Here is a 21,970-nt window from a genome sequence, read left to right as displayed (position 1 = left end):
CATATGTGAAACGTTACACAGCTTTAAGCCACATCTCTGGCACTTTGGCGTCCGTTCTGCGTTTAAATTGTATTAACATTTTGCAGATGAAATGCACCAATTTAGAACGGAGCATCAACCATGTAATCCATAATTTTACCTTAAGGTCACTGAGGAGACATTTATAATAAAGGATGGGTGTTTCAATCCAATGTTGCTGTTGTAATTTTCTCACGTGCAATTAAAATACTGTGGTAACGGGGCAGGAATGTCAAGAATAATTGTGTCAACAGCGATTAAAATGTACTGATGATCCGTCATGGAAGTTTGATCAGTGTATAGTTCATAACGGCATTTCTAGTACGAGATGATTCTGGTATTGCAAAGGTCATTTGAGATCATTGGATCATGCATTTCATGAAATTCACTAAAGTTGACTTCCGCACCTTTCACCCCCCCCCCCACCCACCCATCCTCCCACGTCTCCACCAACTATTTTGATTTCATGTTCTTCTTGTTGCATGAGCCAACGACAAGAAAGAAAGGAGTTGAGGCAATTTAAACCCGTCGAAAATTTAAAAAAAAAATCCTACAACGTGTATGATAATTGTTTTTTAATTTGTCATAGTTCTCGTTAAGTCAGATCAAGTTTTCTATTAAAGTTACCATTACAGATACCATTTATTTATCAACGATGATTGTTTAGTTATCCACCACTACCACTTGAATGTTGACTGTGATTCAATCATTTTAAACATTTTATCCATTCCTCTTTGTCCCATGGACACATTTTACTGAGGAAGCAAATTAACGTGGTATAGATTGACATTAAGCAAGTACTGTGGTTAACAACTTCACCGCGCATTGGTGTTACAGATATGAGAATACGCTTCCATTCTAAGATGGAACTGACATGAGTGATAAAGGCTCCAATGGTATTTCACGATGTGCACGCAGACACAAAAATATAGTAAACTCCATATAAAGTTAAACAACTAGTTTACGTCACTTTTAACTTTGTTGTTCACGTTTATTTATTTATTATATTTTGTATTGACTTACCAGTTGATGAAGGAAACATCGGTACACTTACTACACTGTCAGTTGTAGTAGTTAAGCCGTAATTAATACTGTCGCTCAAGAGATCTGCCGAAGTTGATGACTCTAGCGCAAAGATAGCTCTTAGCAAATTTTCCGAAGATTCTGTCAACTGTTGACTGAAATCTTGCAAGATTTGCTCAATACTACCGAACGTTTCATTCAATCCTTGCAAATGTATATAACAAGTAGTCCTCTGTAGGAGTCCATCTTGCTCCTGGTCTGTTATGGAATAATCCAGTACAATGCTACAGCCGTCGATTGCGGATTGTATCATTCCCATCGCATTTTCAAACAGTTCTTCGATCATACCGATAGTCCGGTTCTCCTTCATCATCAACACGTCGGTCACATTTAGATCAAACCTTTGGAATAAAGTTTGGGCGGTAAAGTTTGCTATCTGTTCATCGTTGAACTCATCCTGTATCATTAATAGACCAACCGTTTGGGAAAATTCTCTAAAATCTTGTTCGTGTTTGAAGGAATTTGCCAGTTGGTATGTTGTCGATAGAAAGTTATTCTGGAACACGCAAAGTAGATCGTCTAATGAAACAGGTAAAGTGGAATTATGAAGAGAAGATTTCAACTCTTCGAGATCATACTTGTACTTCATTAGGTCAGTAAAAAGTATTTGGTATGCAAATATTTCGAATATACGTTTTTCATGTTGGAGTGATGATACATTTTGAGATGGTAAACTAACATAGTATTCCGTAATCTTCGTTGAGAAGCTCCCATGCAGGAAAGGAACTTTTGTAACATCAGCATACCATGAGTTCCAACATAGACTTTCACTGACGTTTGCCAGATTTTTGAAAATATCTTTCGACATTGGTACTTTTTCAGAACACTGTTGGGAATAGCGTAACTGATGTTTGATATTCTGTAGCCGAGATGACCATTCTAATGAGACATTTAGAAAGACTTGTTCTAAGTTGTATTGGAAGTTATCTAATACGAACTTGATTTCGGAGGGAATAACACTTGTTATTGCAAACTCGTATTGAATTTCTTTGAATTCAGCACGGATGCTCTGGCTTACGTTTATGTTCAATGTATTACCCTGTTGTTCGACTATGCCACTCACCAGGTTTATCACATTGTTTAATGTGTCATTGCTAAGTAAATCTGTAAAATTGATAGAGTTAAGGTCGAGGGATGATGCTTCGTCGTATGTTAATGATTCTGTAAGAAGTTGATATAACTCTTCAAAAATACCTTCGGACGATATTCCAAGAGTGCTATTCAAGGTTTCATCTCTGTCTTTATTTATGAAGGAGGAATTTCGAATAAATTGCTGATATCTACCGACAAATAAATCGTTAGCAAGACGATGGATCAGTATCAAGAAGTTTGAATTATCTGAATATTGAATCAGATAGTATCCAATCTCCATAAATTCTTGGTAGAATCTGCTTTCTGTCAACATCTTGTGCAGGTGGAACTGATCGTGTCCCGTTATAAATTCTCCGGTGTAGACTTGGACATTTTCAAGCCAACTAACAAACTGGAATGTCGCCTCATAAACTGGAAATAGCAACTGCAAAGTTAGTAATCCATCTAAATCCAGCAGATTCACAGAATGATTACTCCTTACGGATATGTATTCCCTCACCCAATTAGGAGTTGAAATTGGGAAGACAGGATACAAGGACCCATCATTCAAATAGTGAATAACAAAGCTCCTATATGAATTGAGAGTGGCGCTATTCCATGCAGGCCATAGTAAGCCCGTTGTTGGATTCCTCGTCCAACATTGTAAGTCAGTACAGTTAGAATTACCATCAGCAACTGCTATAAGTATGCTCTCAATAAAATACCTCAGTTTAATTGCCTCCGCGGTTATATTATTTGATATTTTATCAATGTGATAATTTATATCTTCTCTCGGCCATATGTCCCCAGATGCCATTCCTCCGCCAGTATTTATGCAGACATTTCTAAGTCCACCTGTCCAAATAATAGAGAGATCGAGATGTTTCCATTGTGATAATTGAAGTACAGCATCCAAGTTGACTCCGATAATATCTATATTGAATAACAAGGATGGTGCATATCCATTTCCATAGGTAGAATTTTCAAAGAGAGAAAGAATTGAAGTTATTTTCTCATAGACTGTTCGATTCAGGTCGTCATTCCCAAGCGTGAGTTGTTCTTCGTCCGTATTGTACAATGACTGATAAACAGCGAAAGGAAGCTGGGCTAAACCCGCATCTACAAGCGCCTTTTCTTTTCCTCCTATCTTGCTGCTGCCATCTAGAATTGTAGCTACTCGAAAATATGAGGATTTTAGAACATTCCGTCTATACAGTGAATTATCAAATGTCCTATAATCTGCTGCATCTTCTCCAAGCAAGATTTCTCGGACGACAGTGAGAAGATTGTCCAACCATACGATATATTCAAAGAAAGTTTCATATGCAAGCTCATACATGAATCCCTTCACAAACTCTTTAGTTTCTTTGTTTCCTTTGTGAGTAATGTTGAAGAAATCCGAAGGTATTATTGAAACATTTATGTATTCCGATAGACGCAATGGTATATCAACATCATCTTCGAGCCGTTCTGATATTTGGAAACATTCCAGGTCGTCTGGCAGTGGGGTACTTGCAAAACTGGGCAGTCTGGGTATGCTTGAGAAGGATACAACTATACCAAATGAAAAACATACAATCCAGAGAACTAGGAAAGTTGATTTAGTCATGTTTCCCGCTTGTTGATAAATCTGTGTCACTTAATAATAGTCTCCATTTAACAACACATTTAACATTCATAAATTGCGTCACTTTACTTTTGTTAAACTCTGGTCGAAACCTCCCAACACTCGAATAAGCCACCGGTTTTCCTTTCATTAAATCTCAATATCCTACGAGGAAATGATCAAGGCCTTGGCACTTAGAGACAATTAACTTCCCGTTGCTTTAGGGCTAACAAAATACACATTACTACCGATGACGTGTTTACGCGGCTCGTTTACTTCACAACAATTATTTTTTCTTTTTTTTTTGTTTCAAAAAGACGCATACTTTCGAGACAAACTGGTATGGATCCATACTCTTTATTGTGTATGATCTGTAGGTGAACACAATAGAACAATAGCAAACAATACAATACGTATCCCAGGGGATCGATTGCTTCAAAGCTCTTCTTCTTCTTCCATTTTTTTTTTATTTTTATTAATTGAATTAGATTTCGATCGCATTAGGAAAATTTGTATAGCAACCTTGACTCGGAGTAACTTAATTAATTACATAACATATGCTACTATTCAGAATGTCACAACAATGTCAAATTAGAAATTAGAAAGTCATCATGAAAAACAGATAAAATAAAATGTGTGACTTTGCTCCACATGTACATATATATGTGCTGGTAAAAGTTGTACGTTTAACATACAGTAAAACATTTTACCACTTCCACTGCGCACTATAAACAGTAGTGTTTGCATCGGAGTTCATTTTGTTATTCTTTGTAAAGACAGAAACAACTAAGAAACAATGAAAACCGGCATCTTAATAAAAAAGAAATTGTGTAACTAACTCTGCAATCAAAGTTTAAAGTACTACTTAGTTATTCTTAAATTAAACAAATTTGTCCTGATTGACGAAAAGACTTTCTTTCAAGAAATTTGGATACCATCATCGTTTATATATAGAACTGACTGCTTTAAAGCAGCATTTGGCGTCATTTTCCATGGAATTTCTCAACCTCACTGGTTCCACGATGCCATAACGACATACATAACTAGCTTATCTATACAAATCTTACTTAAATGGTGGCATGAAAGTAGAAAAATGTACAACTTTCAACTTTCTTTTTCTCGAAGATATTTTCCGTTGGGATCCAAATAAACCTCACCCAGTATATGAATATATTTTGTCTATGGCAGTTGCACCAGGGAGCTGTTAGAGTCCAGCTTGCTGGTTGTAACAAATTACCAACTCGACGTTTTGAATCTATTTTTAGCAACGGCTCATAACTAAACCTGCATCTCTGATTGGTTGAATTCAAACTAGTGGGTGGGGGAACTAGAAGCAATTAATATTTAATGTGTAATTGTCGGAGGACACTTTTCTCATTATTTGCAAATGTCCTTAAGTACTCGCCAATTAACGCTTTTGTCAGGGAAAAAGTTGGCTAATATTTAAGTTTGCTGTTTTGTGATTGATATATGTAAAAAACTCTTGTCAACAAAGTGGAAAACGGCGACAAAACGCAAAATGCTGCTTTAAGCATGTGTCACTACAAATTCAATTCAAATTTTAAGCTTTATTTTTGTATTAAATTATTGAATAAAATTATAACTCATTAACCGAGTCATGTTTGAATGAGACCTAATATTTTAATATCTTTTCATTTTTGTTTCGATTACAGACGTCCGAAATGCACCGCATCAAACGAGGTAATTAAAAAAATATGAATATTTCTGGAACGTCGGTTACCCCCTTCACTTACTTAGACAGTATATTTCTAGTGCCGACGTATTGAATCCTGAAGACTTATTCAATTAACATGTCCAAAAATCCATCCGATACTTATATCTAGTACAGTAACGACTGTTTACGTCCTGTAACACATGTTATGAACAAAAAGTAGTAATCACTGATGCACGATTGTGGGACATGAACAATATTTGCTGTACCAACCATTGAGTGCGAGTTCTTTAATACGCGATTCTAAAATGAAGTCTTATTCAGTCGTTTTATGTTATAAGTAGGCCCATGTGTCGTGAAGTCAGGGGAATAAGATAATTAGATGTCACACCATGGATATATCCGAATATGGCCTTTCTTCGTTCTCGGCATGACGAATTGCCGTAATTGAAGAGAGGTGTGAACGGGAATCAAGTGGTACCGTACCTTATTACTTTAAATACATACCTAGTACAGTAACTATACGGATGCCACTTGTAACACATGTTACTACTGTTCATGTCCCACAACCTTGCACAGTGTAATTACTACTTTGTGTTCGTAACACGGTAACATGCGTTACAGGTGGCACCAGTAGTTATTGTACTTGCTATCAGTATCGGCTGAAAACTCTAACACGCGCTTTCCGTTTGTGACTAATTACAACCACCTCATCAAATTCGTTAGTAGCACTATCAATGAAGATCTGCTTCATTTAAAGACGCTCAGTCTGTATGAGAATCGTTTAAGGTATACCTACCATGCTTTTCACCTGCTCCCTAACCTGAGATTTATATTCTACTTCTTACAGACTTCTCGGTGCCGAATTAATCCCTAATATTACCCATGACAATATGGTTTTAATATTTCCAATGCCGATTACGATCTAAGACCCCTTTTATATCATATGATTCTAGCAATGATGTTAACATATTCTCCTGTGCTATTTGTAAAGAGGGTAATGCATATTCTCAAAGTCTTAAAATATAGGCCTAGTTTATTGTTTGTAACTTCATGCAGTTATGAAATGTATAGGTACTGTAAGACGGTATTCTAAATACTTCGCTGCTATCGCTTGCAAGCGAAAGACCTGAATAGATCGAAAGCGAGGAAGTGGCTGTAGTGTTGGTATGTACTTTTAAATATCAAATGCTTTCGCACTGCTAAATAAATCGAATCTTCAATCTAAAAAAACGCATTAAGTTAATATAATGTCGCTCATTAATGTGGTTTTATTTAGAGACCTCTGACGTGCTAGAAGCAATAGACAAAAACAACAACCATTTCAATGAGAAAGAAGGAACAAACAAAAAAGACGGAAAACAACATCCGATCCTCAAAGCTAGTATAGCAATAAACTGTTCATGTTCCACAACTGTGCATCAGTGACTACTGCGCTGTGTTCGCAACACGGTAACATGTATTACAGTTCTCACAGTAAGTACTGAAAAGCTGTTACACGTTGAACTACGAGTCCGACAGGTGAAAATTTGCAGTAATTAAATATATATATATATATATATATATATATATATATATATATATATATATATATATATATATATATATATATATATATTTTTTTTTTTTTTTTTTTTTTTTTAAATTTTAAATTTTAAATTTTAAATTTTTAAATTTTTTAATTTTTTAATTTTTTAATTTTTTAATTTTTTAATTTTTTAAAATTTAAAATTTAAAAATTTGTAAATTAAAGTTTAATTTTTTTAATTTGCAGTAAGAAAACACTTGCAGTAATTACTGTGCCACCTGTAACACATGTTACCGTGTTACGAACACAGCCCAGTAGTTACTGATGCACGGTTGTGGAACATGGACAGTAGTTACTATACTAGCTATGAGTATTGGCTGAAAACAAACGATTGAAATCATTACCGTAGAATTCTGTGGTAAATGGTTCGTCGTATACAGATGCTGATGTTGATTCTGTTCCATCTGTTAATGTCCCCTTATTTATATTTTCAGATGACATTCCAAGGGATGAACTTGGTGCCATTGTTGACGGTTGTATAGTTGATGTTCTGATTGTTCTTGGCGGCGATACTGTTGTCGACACAACGGGGGTACTCCGCGAGGTCGTTGCAGAAGAACTTTGGAACGTGCTTGAGGCTTGGCCTGTAGTTGCTAAATTGATGAAGAAGAAAAAAGAAAACTATTCAAAATGAAGAACGAAACCTTTCATATGCTTTTGTTGTGTTCACTGTCATTATTGTTTATTTCAAACTTTGACACCTAATGGCTTCTTTTTGCAGATATTTTCATCTTTAAAGTAAAAAAATCATTTTGCGTTAAAATGTACAGGGATTGATGTTCAAATACTAGGTTAACCTCATTAGAAGGAGCCTGAAACGTGAACTAGGAATAACAGTTGAAGAGGCAACCGGGAAATAGACAGAACGAACGATCATGTGCTTTGTAATAAGATGATTAGTAACCAGAAGATGAAACATAAACCCTACATGGGTAATGAGTCAAGATAATATCAAGAGGAAAATGAACAGCAGGAGAGATAAAGGAAAAATGCAACATGTTATTTTCTTTCGTTTAAACAAAAGTAGGCAACGTGCTATATTAATTCATTTAACAAAGCATCAATGAAGTTGCACATTTTCATAAACGAAGTCCTGAGATTGTGTAGTAACAACGCTTCAAGGTGAATTATCAAGTCAAAATAACCTTTGCCCACAAAGAAGAGAACAATGTAATATTAACATATCCACATGTTTTAATGTTTTAACATTGATCGCAGGTGGAAATAAAATTTCTTCCTTATTTTTCTAACAACGTTTATTTTTTATGATTACAACCATAAAGACGGTTTCCCAAATGTATCATATTAAATGGGAACATAATAGTCCATACAATTATGTAATTATGCATTATATGGATTGCCATTTTTGTTTTAATATGGATAATATTTACTGCTATTGATCTAACGTGAAACTGGAAATAAATATTTCCCGGTTTTTTCTTTCTTTCTTTGTATATTTTACTTTTATTAGTGGAATGAAGAAAACAATTATCCAGAAGGCTGTATAATATTCTGTTTTACTTAAGTTGTTTGCAATTATCTAAGTTGATTGCAGGATTAGTTACTATTTAGCCAAGAAAGCAATGTCAAACTTGCAATATAAGGACATGAGAGTAACTCAAAGCTTGATATTAATATTTCCGATATCAATAGGATAATAACAGATTAATGGATTGTCCTAATCATATAATTCTTTTACATTACTTACTGTCGTGATCCGACAAAGTTGTGTCTTGGCTTATCGTTGTTGATATATTTTCGCTGTTGATGGAATTGTTAAGCAGTATGAACATTTCTTGTAACTCTATACTTGTATTTTGTAATACTTGAAAGTAAAGCTGAAGTTCATCATCCAATGTCGTAATGAGGGGTGCAATTGTTAGCGACGATGCGTTACCTATTACATCTTGGCATGTAGTACATGTGGAATAAAAACCTAGGATATGGTTTTGGCAATTAGCAGTTACAGAGGTTTCGATCACTGGATTTATTTCTTCAAATTTAGCTACAAGATAGGAAATCAATCGAACAAACCGCATTGGGTCTGTCATTTCAAGAAGTGAGAAAAACATGTCACGAAAACCAGGTGAAATTGTCAAAGCATATTCTTCCTGAAGATTATTAAAACTTTGATCAAAACGATTGGCGATATACATCAAAGGATTTGTTTGTTTACAAGACACACTGTTATTCGCATTAAGACTCTGTGGTGCAAGTTGTTCACACATTATGAGGTGTGTTAAATTGAATATGAAATCATCAAAGCGGTATGTTTGATTCTCGACAGCAACGATGTGGTTCATATTGATGATATGAACGTCAATAAAATGTAGATACATCGCAGCCATCTTAAAGTCACCGCCACGATATGCTGGATACGCCAATATACCGGCAAAACCATATTCGTAGAGTTGGTCACTTTGGTAACTTCTATTGAAGTAGAGAGGTGGTATCGCCTGCGTCCCATTCGATTCAATCTCACGTACGACATTTCCACACCATATCATAAATTCACCGAAAAGGTCAAACAATTTTGCATAGGCTACCAGCTTATGAAACTGGGTAGGAAGAAATGACTGGATGATTTCACTGTAGTCTTCCATTGTCGTTTGTTGATGTATATTATCCACATGGCCATCTTCAGTATCAATAATCTCACTCGTGTTCGACAAGAATGCGGTAACCTCGACAGACGCGTAGATGTTTTGCGGAATTATAGTGTAAGGAAACCAATCAAATTCATTTGATATACACAGAGATTGATCAACAGATGATGGTTCTGTTAAAATGGTTTGCGGAATAGAAAAGCCATGTGAGAATCCAAAATAGGCGACTATGGCCTGTAATATCAAGTTCATAAGGGTTATGTTCCCCATTTTTTAAGTGTTACATAACACACGGAAAGATGTCTGAAAGCAATGACTGGATATTGTCAAACTATAGGAAACTTGTATAAGTTAGCTCAATCTAGAAAGCCTGCAAGTTATACGTAAGGTACCATGTGGACTAGCATCGTTGTCATTGACAAAACAAATCTTCCAACTGTTCCATCGAGTATTTGCAAAATATATCAATAAAGCACAAATCCGTATATTTCATGATCATTACTAGAAAATTTTATACAGACATTGTTTTAAGCTATATACAATCATGGTAGACATTCCAATTGAGTACCCCAAGAAAGATCGTTACCTTTATTCACGTTTCTCATGCGAAATAATAATTTTATTTTCGATCGTCGCTCAGCTTATGAATCAAAACCAAGAGAAGAAAAAAAAACAATCTTTATCGGTACTAGTGATCATATATCCAACGTTCCACAATAATAATTACAATATAAATCCACTTTTAGATGTAAACTTATACAAAGCTGCGTCAGTTGTAAAGACTTGGTGTTACGTGCTGATACATCTCTATAATCCGTTAAGGGCATGTTGTAAGCTGTTATTACAATTAAACTTGTTGCTATTTTCTAAGAATATGACATTCCTTTTTTGGCAAATTCGTTATGAGCTTTCTGTAATCGATAATGAGAGCTACAATTTGTCTTGTCTCGATCAAAGGATCAATAACAAACTCACGTGAAAGTTTTCGTTGCGCTTTTGTTCGTGCACGGTAATTAAAAACGTGACGTTGTGAGGGAAAATACTTTCAAGAAAGCAACTTCCGTCAAGATCACATATGCGAGTCATTTAAATATATGGTGGTTAAGATCCGGTACAAGGTATAATGTGCTGAACAATCTGTTTTTTTTTTTTCATCCCGTCAGTGTCTTTTATAAATTAAGGAAAAAAAAGGTTGGAAATACTTTCAGTATATCTTCCATTTTAATTTGTATAAGTTAGGAGCGGTGGCTATTACTGGGTTACAAACCTATTCTATAGACCTATGTTATGCACTAAAGGTCAGAGACCATGTTTCATCCATAGCCATTTCAGCAGTTAAGGCAGTTCCGTGAAGAAGAAAAATCAAAAACCTGATGAACACAAGGAGTTGTATAATCAACTTGCAAATTTTATAAATTATAAATAAGTTCAGTAAAAACCAAACTGGAGGGCTACATGTACCCTCCGTCAATTGTGAAAGTCTTTGTTGTTTTAGCACATTATGCTACCGTTACATATAATGTGAGGGCGTTGTGGTGAAGTGGTCAAGGCAGTGGACTTGTGATCTAAGGATTACAGGTTCGAGTCCTGGCCAGATCCTTGCGTTGTGTCCTTGGGCAAGGCGCTTTATCTCCATTGCCTCTCTTCACCCAGGTGTATAAATGGGGACTTGTGAGGTAACTTGTAAATATAGTTGCGTGGGCCGGTTTGTGGCTGCACCCTATGGGAAGTCCCCCGGGGACACGTGGTTGTGGTGCACTGTGGTGTCCCAGGAGAGATTGATTGAATTGTGCACACTTTGGTGTGTAGGTGTGACAAGTTACCAATGACCAGGGTTAAGTTGTTAAGTCGTGTGAGACGGCCTTGGCCCTGAACAAGACTGTTAACCTAAATATAAATATAAAATAAAAATGATGGTGTGTTTTAATTGTTCTTATTTCGAATTTTCTGTGACATATGCTGCAACTACAATTCTGTTCAAGAGTATCTGAGTGGTCATTATCGGTTATATCGAGTTGGAATCCATAAAACTGATGTGCAGACCACGTGAGAATATTTTACTACATCATGTAGACTTTGCAGAACAGAAAAAAAACAAAATCTGAATTGCAGAAATGGAAGGATCCACAGTATTTAGATTTTATGACAGTGCAGACGCAGGCCCACTGCTGGGCGAGGGGGGGGGGGGGGGTACAGCTACCTCTACTTTTAAAAGTGACTGGAGGGGTGTGTTTCTGCCTTTTCCTATCGTTCCCGCGCTCTCCTAACTATGGTTGCGCTACATGGGGTTTTTGAATTAAACACGTGAACTAAAACAATAATGCCACATTCATCTTTTTTAATCGCCGATTCAATGTCAGAATATTGTGGGAAATATATTTGTAAGGACCAGACAATCAATGCCAATGAAGTACGTTGAAATCGCAAACCCAAAAGGACTATCCCATTTTTTTGTCATCCGGATAGCTGAAAGCACAAAATTAGTGTTGATATACACAAAACCGATATAATTCACCGTTGATGCCAAGACAGTTTCCTATAATATCGTAATCTTTTGACGAAAGACCTATTGAGACACATAAAGCATAACATCAGTTAGAGTGGCTGAACTTCAAAGACTAACTCACAGACCATTAGTTTCAGTTTGTTAGCGGCAGTATAACACGTAACGTAAAGTGATTAGCCTCCAATGGTCTCAAATGACTATATATATATATATATATATATATATATATATATTTACAATGCATACTTTATGTCAAGTTCCAATGGTATTCAATAGCAATCAACTGTGATGCATTGTTCATTATAAGCTAGAAGTTAGAAATAAAGTGTTTTGGTGGGGTGATAAGAATTTATACAATTCCAGAGATTCAGCATAATTTATTAGCTGGACGACTTGTAAACAGGAATAACTAGTAAGAACATTACTAGCACTTAGACTGTTTGCTTTGCTTGGACTATTACATATCAGGTCTATCCGTAAAGCATTTAATATTTGATTTAACAAAACGTATAAACCTCGATGCTGAGTTCCAAATTAACTTAAACACTGAACAATATACCATGGTCACACTGAAACCATTTTCCCGTTAAGTTACGGTTGTAACAGTAGAGTCTCACTTAATACGAAGGTATTTAAGCATTTCAGTTTGAAATGTGTTTCCAGACTTTGTTTATCGTTGATCTGCATCACTTTTGAAATCTATATTTCGCAGCTCACTACGGCATATATTGCGCCAAAACCCTAACAACGACAGCAACAAGATCAGCATGACTTGGGCACCAGAGGGCAGGAGAAAGAGAGGATGACCATAAACAACATGGCGCAGGACAGTAGACAAAGAGAGAGGGAGGACTGGTTGGCGATCCTGGAATGAGGCCAGAAACGCAGCTGCCGACCGAGATAAATGGAGACGCTCTGTGGAGGCTTCATTTGCCTCTAGGCAAGAAGAAGACAAATGAGATGAGAGCTCACTATGCAGCAACGAGCAATGGCAGAACAGGTATTGATTAAAAATAAATTAATCGACAAACGTAAAATGTTTCGCCCGTACAATGTCAAACATATCGAAATGAAAGATTGAAATCGTTACAGTAAATATTGATTTCTCGTATTAACTAATTTTACATTATTGGAAATGTGTTGATTAGATCCTTGTCATCGGCATTGTTTGATGTTCTCAGATCGATTTATTAAAATCATAATCATGTGACTTAATTTATTGACTTGAAAGTAGAGAGAGTCTTAACATTGGAAAGCTATTAATCAATCAAAAATTTCAAAAAATTTCAAAATTTCAAATTCAATATCAATGTCAGGTTTTCGGAATTCACTACAAAGATCAATATAAGCGACTTCGAAAGCAATCAAGTACTCGAGAGGTGTGACTTGACATATCGTGAAGTTTCATTTTGAAGAACAAACCACAGAGTTACCTAAAAACTTTGCAGCATAGTGGATCTTCCATGAATTATGTACCATTCCAGTATTTAAACGTTCTTCAGCAAAAGGGCAAATTTCTTTTTCTTTTTCTTTTTCTCTTGAGATTTCAAACTTAAAGTAAGTCTGAAATACAATTACTGCAGAAAAAAGGGGGGGTGGTCTACTAGTAGTCTTATTACCCAAACTATACACATGGTATTTATGAAAAATTGACGGTTTTCCACAAAACTTTGCTCCCTTTGCCCGTTTTCCTTGTAACTTACCGTCAAATATGTAAAATCCTCATCTTGCATATCAAACATTTGCTAAAAATCGCTGTTTCCATCAAATGATCACCAGCTGAATGCATCGTTTAACAAGAATAAATGTTGATGTTATCGTTGTGGTTATTAAAGTCTGATTCATGAGTAAGTTTATCAATAACTATACGAGTTTACACTCTTAAAACAGTTGTGTAAATATTTCTACACAGGCTCTGTGTAAATGTCATTTTACACAATTGTAATTGAAACTAACACTTGGTTGTGTAGTTCGAGCTATGTTCGTCAGTTACACAACCACTTTCCTGCTTTAATTTCAATGTATTAATTTATTCAGTACTGTAAGCAGATTATAAAATTAAAATCAGTTTATAATTTCATTTGCACTTTACTTTTAATTTTTCCTGGATTTTTAAGTTGAGTAAAAATGTTTTTTTAAGATTTCGTAGCCTTATCTGGCAATAAACTGCCGCCCGGGAATTTTATATATCACTGCACTGCACTTTACTGACGCCGTTCTATCAGTCATCAATACTTACGCTGGTAACCGGTCTGCTGTTATAATTACCTATTTTTTACCTGTCAACTATGAACTTTGTCCAAGAAAAACTCAAGGAATGGGGTCTTTCTTATATGCAGGACATATATGAAGGTAAGTTGAAAATATTTCTTGAAACTAATTTGGTTTGCCAACGCAACTTCATGCAAATCACAGGCTCACGTAGTCGTACAATGTAGTGTACAGACTAGTAATAGGCCTAGTACAAGTAATAATTACTAACGTTAGACCTAACGTTACACAGTATAGGCATAGGCCTATATCTAGTACAGTAGTAGGCCTATAGCCTAGGTATAGTTTGTTTACCAACGAAAGCGTTTTATTTATCAAAGTAAACGGCTGCGCCGAATCTATTGCACTTATTTATCTCCTTTTAAAATATCATAGGATATTTCTAAAATCCTGCATTATAGGTTTTTTTTATTTTGATTTGAAAGAGAAAATTACTCATGACTAGAGTAGAGGCTACAAGTACAATCCTGGCTCATGAAGATAGACCTATCCTGATTTGATGTCTTACTTCTAAATCTTAGCCTACACAAAACAAACCAAGGTTGTTCCCAGGAATTCTCCCCTTAGTTTGAAAAATTGATGTTGCTCAGGTGCCAGGTTTAATACATATGCTTCTTATACTCTAAGCCCTTGGACTTGGAGCTGATGATGTAGTTGAATATTTCCCCTGTAACGGCCTTTTTATAAAGTTGAGGCCTATAATTCTACATTCTTGTTAATGAGAAGGGCAACTAAGTTTTCTAAATTTGCTAAGTATTATGAGTGCATGTCTGCTTCATTTTCTGAACCCATTTTCATCCTGTAGGCTTATAATATTTTCCTAGGATGCTGATTCATTGACATTTGATGGAAGTATGTATACTTCTGTGGCACCAGCTAAACAGCTTTCTTGTTTGAAGCTAGTGGCTACTAACAACGGTCATTAAACTACGTAGTTGATCATATTTTACTATTATCAGCTGCGTTATGCAATTGGACTTTGTGGCTGCTAGCGTCAACGATGCAGGCTGACACCTTGCGCAATCATCAATGCAGCGATCAGATCACATTCGTCAATAGGCTATAGTCAATCAAAATCCCAACCAACTATGTACAGCAGTTTTGCTGTTTAGCTGTTCATCTAGCCTTTAACTACCAAGCACAGCACTAAATTGGTTACTGTATTCAAATCAAACTTTGATTATACTCCAGCAGGATTCCAACAGAACTTTTCATAGAGCATTATGAATCTGCTGTGGACTACAGTAAGTTTAAATTACGTAAGTCGCGTGCAGAGCGTAGTGTAGGCTAGGCCTATGTAGTGAACTATATGAACCGATGTTTTCGGCATGTTGCTGTTGAAGTTTGCATAAATATCACAATAGAAATTCACATAGATTAGGCAATTGCTATTGTAACCCAAGAATGCTAATGTTAATACTGTATAGCAGAGGCTAGAAGCCTTGACCTATTTTTTCAATATATTAGAAATCATTGATTAATTACTACAGCTTTCCCTTAAGTTGGGAAAGGGGATATTGAATGCATAGGGCAATCTTGTGTGCATTTGCATTAAAGGCTGAGTGTTTTCAGTTTGGGCCTCTAAAATCCTATCAAAGCTTATCCCTCTGTGTAGTTTTGTCATGCACTCTGACCATCTGTAAGTGCAGAAGTTATGGTATAAGTTTTCATTAATGACAATGAACGGCTAGTTCACAGATTTGCAAAAGAAACAATTTCTATGTGCTGATAGTAACAGGGAATACCTCCAAAGTAATGAAGGGCATGTGGATGTTCCAGCATACACACCTTTAGTACCAGTTCAGTTAATAACTGTCATTTTGACCATTCCATATCTTGTTTGTAACACTTCAAGTAAATCATCTTTTTCTTTTAATTTTAGAAAATGAGATTGACATAGACAATTTCCTGTTGCTGGGAAAGGAAGAAATAAAAGAACGTTCCCAAAAGTTGGACCGAGAATCACGTTTATGAGGAACTTTGAGGCCCTGAAGAATGAAGGAAAAGAAACGGTGATGATTTTTTTTTTCAAGTGGAGGTGCAGTAAGGGTTTGAACAAAATCAAACAGGACAAATAATAAAGCTCTCTCTGATCCCACAAACTTTGATAAGGAAGCTGTTATTACTGCCAGGGAGTTAGCAAAACAAGTAAACACTACAAAGAAATATATAATTTTGTATTAACAATGGCGCTAGAGTGTTTCCACTGTCAAACTGAAGTTAATGGTGGCATAAAGGGGCTCTTTGCACATTTCAGAGCCTTTTCTTTGCTTAGAGGAAGTGATTTTAGATCTATTGCAGTGTGTGAACAAAATGGATGTCAGCAAAGCTTCTGGAAAAGTTACAGCTTCAAAAGGCACATCATTAAACAACACACAATGCCTAATATTTGCAATGGAGAACATATCCAAGAGCAAGATGATGATTTGCCTGTGGAGGCTGTGATAGGAAACATACAGCAAGATGACATTTGCATTGATGACATGGATGAAGATAGTGATGATGATGCATATAATGAAGAGTGGGATCACCTTGATGAACAGCAAGTTAAGGAACGAGCTCTCATGCTAATTTGCAAACTTAAATCTTTCAGTAGTGTGTCTCAAAGTTCAGTGTCAACTATGGTGCAAGATGTGTCTCAGCCTTTTGATGACCTTGTTGGAAGTCTAAAAGAAAACACAAAAGCATTTTTGCATAGCCAGAATGTTGATACTAACAGTGAGCCTGTTCTTGAGCTCTTTGAGAAGTTTTCACTTTGTCAAAAACCGTTTTATGACATAGAGACAGATTACAAGCAACTGCAGTATCTGCTGGCATCAAAGAATTTTATCCAACCTATTGAGAAACAGAAAACATTAGGGTATGCACCAAGAACTGATATAACTAATGGGAATGTGATGCAGGTGCCAACCCCTCGTGTTTTCTACTACTGTTCCTATCAAAGATGTCATCAAACTTATTTTTGAGAGTCCTGGCTTTGTAGAATGTGTCAATGAACATAGGGGGAGCACTGATGGTGTTATGGGTGACTTCCATGATGGTGAATATTGTAAAACCCATTACTTGTTTCAAAGGAAGAATAGCCTACAACTTATTCTTTCAATGATGATGTGGAAATGACCAATCCATTGATTTATAGTTTATATCTATTAAAGTACATATTTCTGTTTTATTTCTTGTTATGTTACGTAAGTCGCTGAATTCCATCAACTTTTCTTCTCTTTATTATATGTTTTACGGTTTTATTCATTGTAATGGAGAGCATTTGTTTTGATCTCCCCAAAATAAATATATACCAAGAAAATTGATATCCTTTTTTGTATCGTGAATAGTGTCCTACTGTACATCTATAGTTAAGCAATTTGCAGTTAAGTTTAACACAGGTCTTACTGTAGAATCCACACAATTAGCAAGCTACTATTTATAACATCCAAAGATATGTAAAGCACAACAGGAGAACTGATAACCTTATTCCGGACATGGTTGATACATACCAAAACATTGAGGCTGTGTATAGTCTATACTGGATATTATTTTTTAATTGATACTTATGCTCTGTGCTATGAACTATAGCTACAGAATGTGTTAAGACTGGACAAAGTATGTGTAATATGTGCTCAAAGTTGTGTACATTACACTAGTCAATTGTAAAAAGGTTGTGTAGAATTAACACAACTTGTGTATGTTTTTTTACACAAGGTGTGCTGAAATTGCAAACTGGTTGTGTACAATTTACACAAGTATTGTGTATTGGGATATACACAACTGTGAGTAGATTTAACACAACTGTTGTGCAAATGATCACTTACACAACAGTTGTGTAGTTTCTACACAAGGTTGATAGGTGCACTAGTTACACAGCGGTTGTGTAGAATTTTACACAACCTATGTAATTTTTTTTTAGAGTGTATAGATATCATGTTTATCTAGACAGTATATACCGATAAATTAAAGAAAAGACAATGATTTTTGTTTTCCTTGGTAACTTGCGAATACGCGATCTAGGATTTGGCACAGCTTAGTTTGGGATACAGATATCCTTGTGTTTGTATTTTACAGTAATATCGCAATAGTTTTTTTTTTCTAGTTTATCTTTGCATCATTTAAAATGATTGATTTCCTTTTAGGTGGTTGCATTTGTTCATTAGGCTAGCAATTTAGATTTAAACTTGACGCAAGTTATGTGAAATATTTTCTGATATCATATAATAATTATCGATATGGAATGAGAAGGAATTTGTTATTATTGATCATGTGTTTTCAACGGATTATTTATAGAGCGGTGGGTAAACAATAACAAATTATTTTCTTCACGCTTTCAATGTTTCGTTTTAGAAACTATCAGTTTCCTTGTGATCTTGATTTCCCTTATTGTTGTTGGTATGTGAAAACTTACCTGATTGAACAGATGGCGCTCCATAGCTGGTCCAGGGGTTACCCTCTGATGTAACACCAGGATCATCAGTGGCTTTCGTGTTTCGAAATCCCTTGGTCATTTTAAGATAATTGTCATCCGAAATTGTGGTATATATATTCGTAAATGACGTGCCACACGATGGATCAGAGTCAGGACTTTCAAAATAATATGTAACCGCCCAATAGTTAGCAACTTCTTGCAAAACAGTCTTTATTCTGTTCAAATATGTAGTCAAATAGGATTCGAAAAAATTATATATGTTCAGTTTACACACAGTACTTAACGAAGACTGTAATTCTTCGCAAAATGTTTCGTAAAATCCTCCTGGAGATAAAGAACCACTTTCGTCAAACTGGATAGGTATCTCTATATCAAAAGCATCGAGTATCGAAACATTAACGTACGGTAAAAACTCTTTTGGTAACTGCCCAGTCCACTGTAAAGGATTTAGGATTGATATCTGCTCATGCGGTTTAAGTGCATGGAACGCGGAAACATCATAAACACGACTTAAGTCGTAACCAAAATAATACGCAGTCAGTAGATTAAGGTGTTGGTTTAAAATATCAGAATGGTTCGTCTTATAGGTGAATGCAACCAATAACGACGCAAAACTCCATTCTTTGTAGAAACTGAGGATATCGTCGCTATATGTATTTGCCGATTCCGATGTGTTGGTAATTGTATCGATACATTTATTGAGTTTTAAAAGGTATTGGAAATACCCGAGATGAAATTCAACTTGACGTAAAAGTGATAGTCCGATTGGACTTTGAGTAATGTTGGTTAGAAGTTTCTCGGTGGTAACATTTTGTTCAATCATGTGTTGTTTTACTTTTTCTACTCCCTCTTCAAAGACCCCTACAATAACAGCAGGCAATGTATAAAGGTCAGCTCCAACAACCTGCAGTATAGACTCAGCGGAAATATGGATTTCGAGTGTTACGACGTCTATGAAATGAGTGAGTGGTAAAATAGAGCAAAACTGTATCTTGCAGGCAGATTGTGAGGTTCCCGGGGTATCTGGATTTCTTCCGGTCGGGGACATGTATCTTGTACTTTGAGTAGAGACAACTTTTGTCTCATTTACGTCTGAAGGATAAGTAAATTGATGATTTGGCATTGTTAAGGATGCTTCTGTGGTCGTTGTAAAATACCAGTACTTTGCAATTTCTTCTAGACTGCGATGAACGCCGTTTAGATTTGGAAGGTCAACATTCGACTCGAGAAGTATTTCAGAAGGACACACAGAATACTTGTCGATGAATTCATTCTGGTATTTGTCATCCTTGAGTACCGTGTAGGTTTCAGTACGTAAGCCCTCATGAATTTCCATTACTTTATTCCATATCGTGGCCGTCGTTATTTGTTGAAAATCGAAAGATTTAATAATATCTTTATTGACAGATTCCGGCAATTGAACGGATTTCAAATCCATACTGACGGGATCAAGAAACGTAAATAGGGATGTAAAAGCCACTCTCGAATAGCCATCCTCTGATGTGATGTTAATGTCTACATTGTCGCTCAGAAGGTACGCTGTTATACGGTTCAAATATTCGATGATTCTCTCTTGACGCATCATTCTTGTGTCGTTAGTAACGGACAGACTTTCAAATATAGCCTCACCTAAGAGATCGTGGAATATCTTGTTTCTCGTCGTCTGATCCGGGTACATGGTAGTAGACTTGTAACCAGTCATTTCAAACCATAATGATTTCAATTCCGAGAGCATTCGATACATTTGCCAATAAAAAATGGCACCTGTGACTAGTCTTTCACCGCCAACCACGCCACTTAGGAAATTACTGAATTGAAAGAATGTCGTTTGGCTCTGCGTTGCATGCCATGAAATTGTCAGCGAATTCCGATATGTTTGCAGATAAGGCGGCAGAAAAGACTGATTGTTGTAAAACGAGTTGTTGTTTTTGAAGACAGAAAAATTGAAACAGCCATCATTAAAGATTGAACCAGGTGGCATTATGCAAGGGTTTGTGAAATCCCCGCAACCTTGGACGGTAGAGCAACACAGTAACAATGATAAAACATAAAGAGTAAGAACACATCGAATGATTCCACTCTTGAGTTTGGCAATGGACTCCATTGTTTACACATAGAATACCATTAGGTGTTATAACTGAGTGAATCAGCTAAAGTGATTAGTACACGTTAACGCAAGTAATCCTTACGGAATCATTGTAACGCGGTCGAATGGTCACGGCATATTTTGTTCAGATTCCTGCAAAACGTTTCGAGAAATATTTCAAGTATTTGGAAGTAAGTTGTTAAGCCTTAGGCTATCTGTTGTGATTGAAAAGGTTACCCAACACTCGCACATTATGGCATTCCAAATACTTGAATAATAAATACCGAAGAGAATATATAATTATATTTATATATTGCATATATTCCATGCAAGATTGTATATGATATACACACCGATAGCTTCCAAAAGAAATCAATTTCAACACTGAGAAAACCGGTTGATGCAAGCATTTGTCATCAGCGAAATACACGACCAGTTTGATTTGACAATCATCTCCTAACAATCAATGAAAATGAAAATACAATGTCCAATTCCTTTATAAAAGAACAGAAACGAATAAAGAAGAATATGAGCCAAACACGTGAAGGACAAGTTGCCATGTTTGTGACTCTAACTCTTTCTGTATTGTCTGCCAGTCAATTCATTCTGAAACATTTTACCTGTTAAAATTCTGATTTTAGTATTGATTTTTTACGAAACGAAAGCAACAGATGTATCGATCATAACCTCATCAATATGAAATAGCTGTTTGGTACCAAAGTGTACTGTAATTAAAGCTTGATATCTTGAACAGTTTCTTGTGACATGTTCTTCTTCCAGACTGATGTAATATTATGTTATGGTATCGTTACTGTCATAAATTATAATAGGCATGACAGGTTTACGTACCATGCTCTATTTATTTGGAAGATATATATATTTTATATATATACTATATATTCAAGAAGAAATGAAATATGAGCATTCCCAACGTTAACGAGTTTTTGTATAAATTAACATTTCTGTTACAAGTTAAGAAATATTTAGATCATGGTAAACATCGAGGACTTCTATCATACAATCTCCCAAGAGAGACTTTTAATAAT

General features: G+C 35.7%; 1 protein-coding gene across 6 annotated transcripts in view; it reads right to left on the bottom strand.

Moving 5' to 3' along the window:
* LOC139983416 (uncharacterized) overlaps window positions 1–21,377 on the bottom strand; it is a 65,895-nt gene extending 44,518 nt beyond the window's left edge. For 2 of the 6 annotated variants that reach the window (XM_071996955.1, XM_071996959.1), the window contains exons 1-2: window positions 18,818–21,377; window positions 7,383–7,631 (exon numbers count right to left, since the gene is read on the bottom strand). In XM_071996955.1, the coding sequence (XP_071853056.1) occupies window positions 7,383–7,631; window positions 18,818–20,942 (2,374 nt within the window). In that variant the 5' untranslated portion in view covers window positions 20,943–21,377. Of the gene's footprint in view, window positions 1–7,382; window positions 7,632–8,746; window positions 10,412–18,817 lie in introns of those variants that run through there. The other 4 variants (XM_071996954.1, XM_071996956.1, XM_071996960.1 and 1 more) reach the window with 3 other exon arrangements.
* Window positions 21,378–21,970: the final 593 nt, after the last annotated feature.

Source organism: Apostichopus japonicus, chromosome 16, assembly GCF_037975245.1.
Source record: "Apostichopus japonicus isolate 1M-3 chromosome 16, ASM3797524v1, whole genome shotgun sequence".
Lineage (NCBI taxonomy): Eukaryota > Metazoa > Echinodermata > Holothuroidea > Aspidochirotida > Stichopodidae > Apostichopus > Apostichopus japonicus.
The sequence above is the reverse complement of the archived record's forward strand: the minus strand, read 5'-3'. Positions and strand labels throughout refer to the sequence as shown.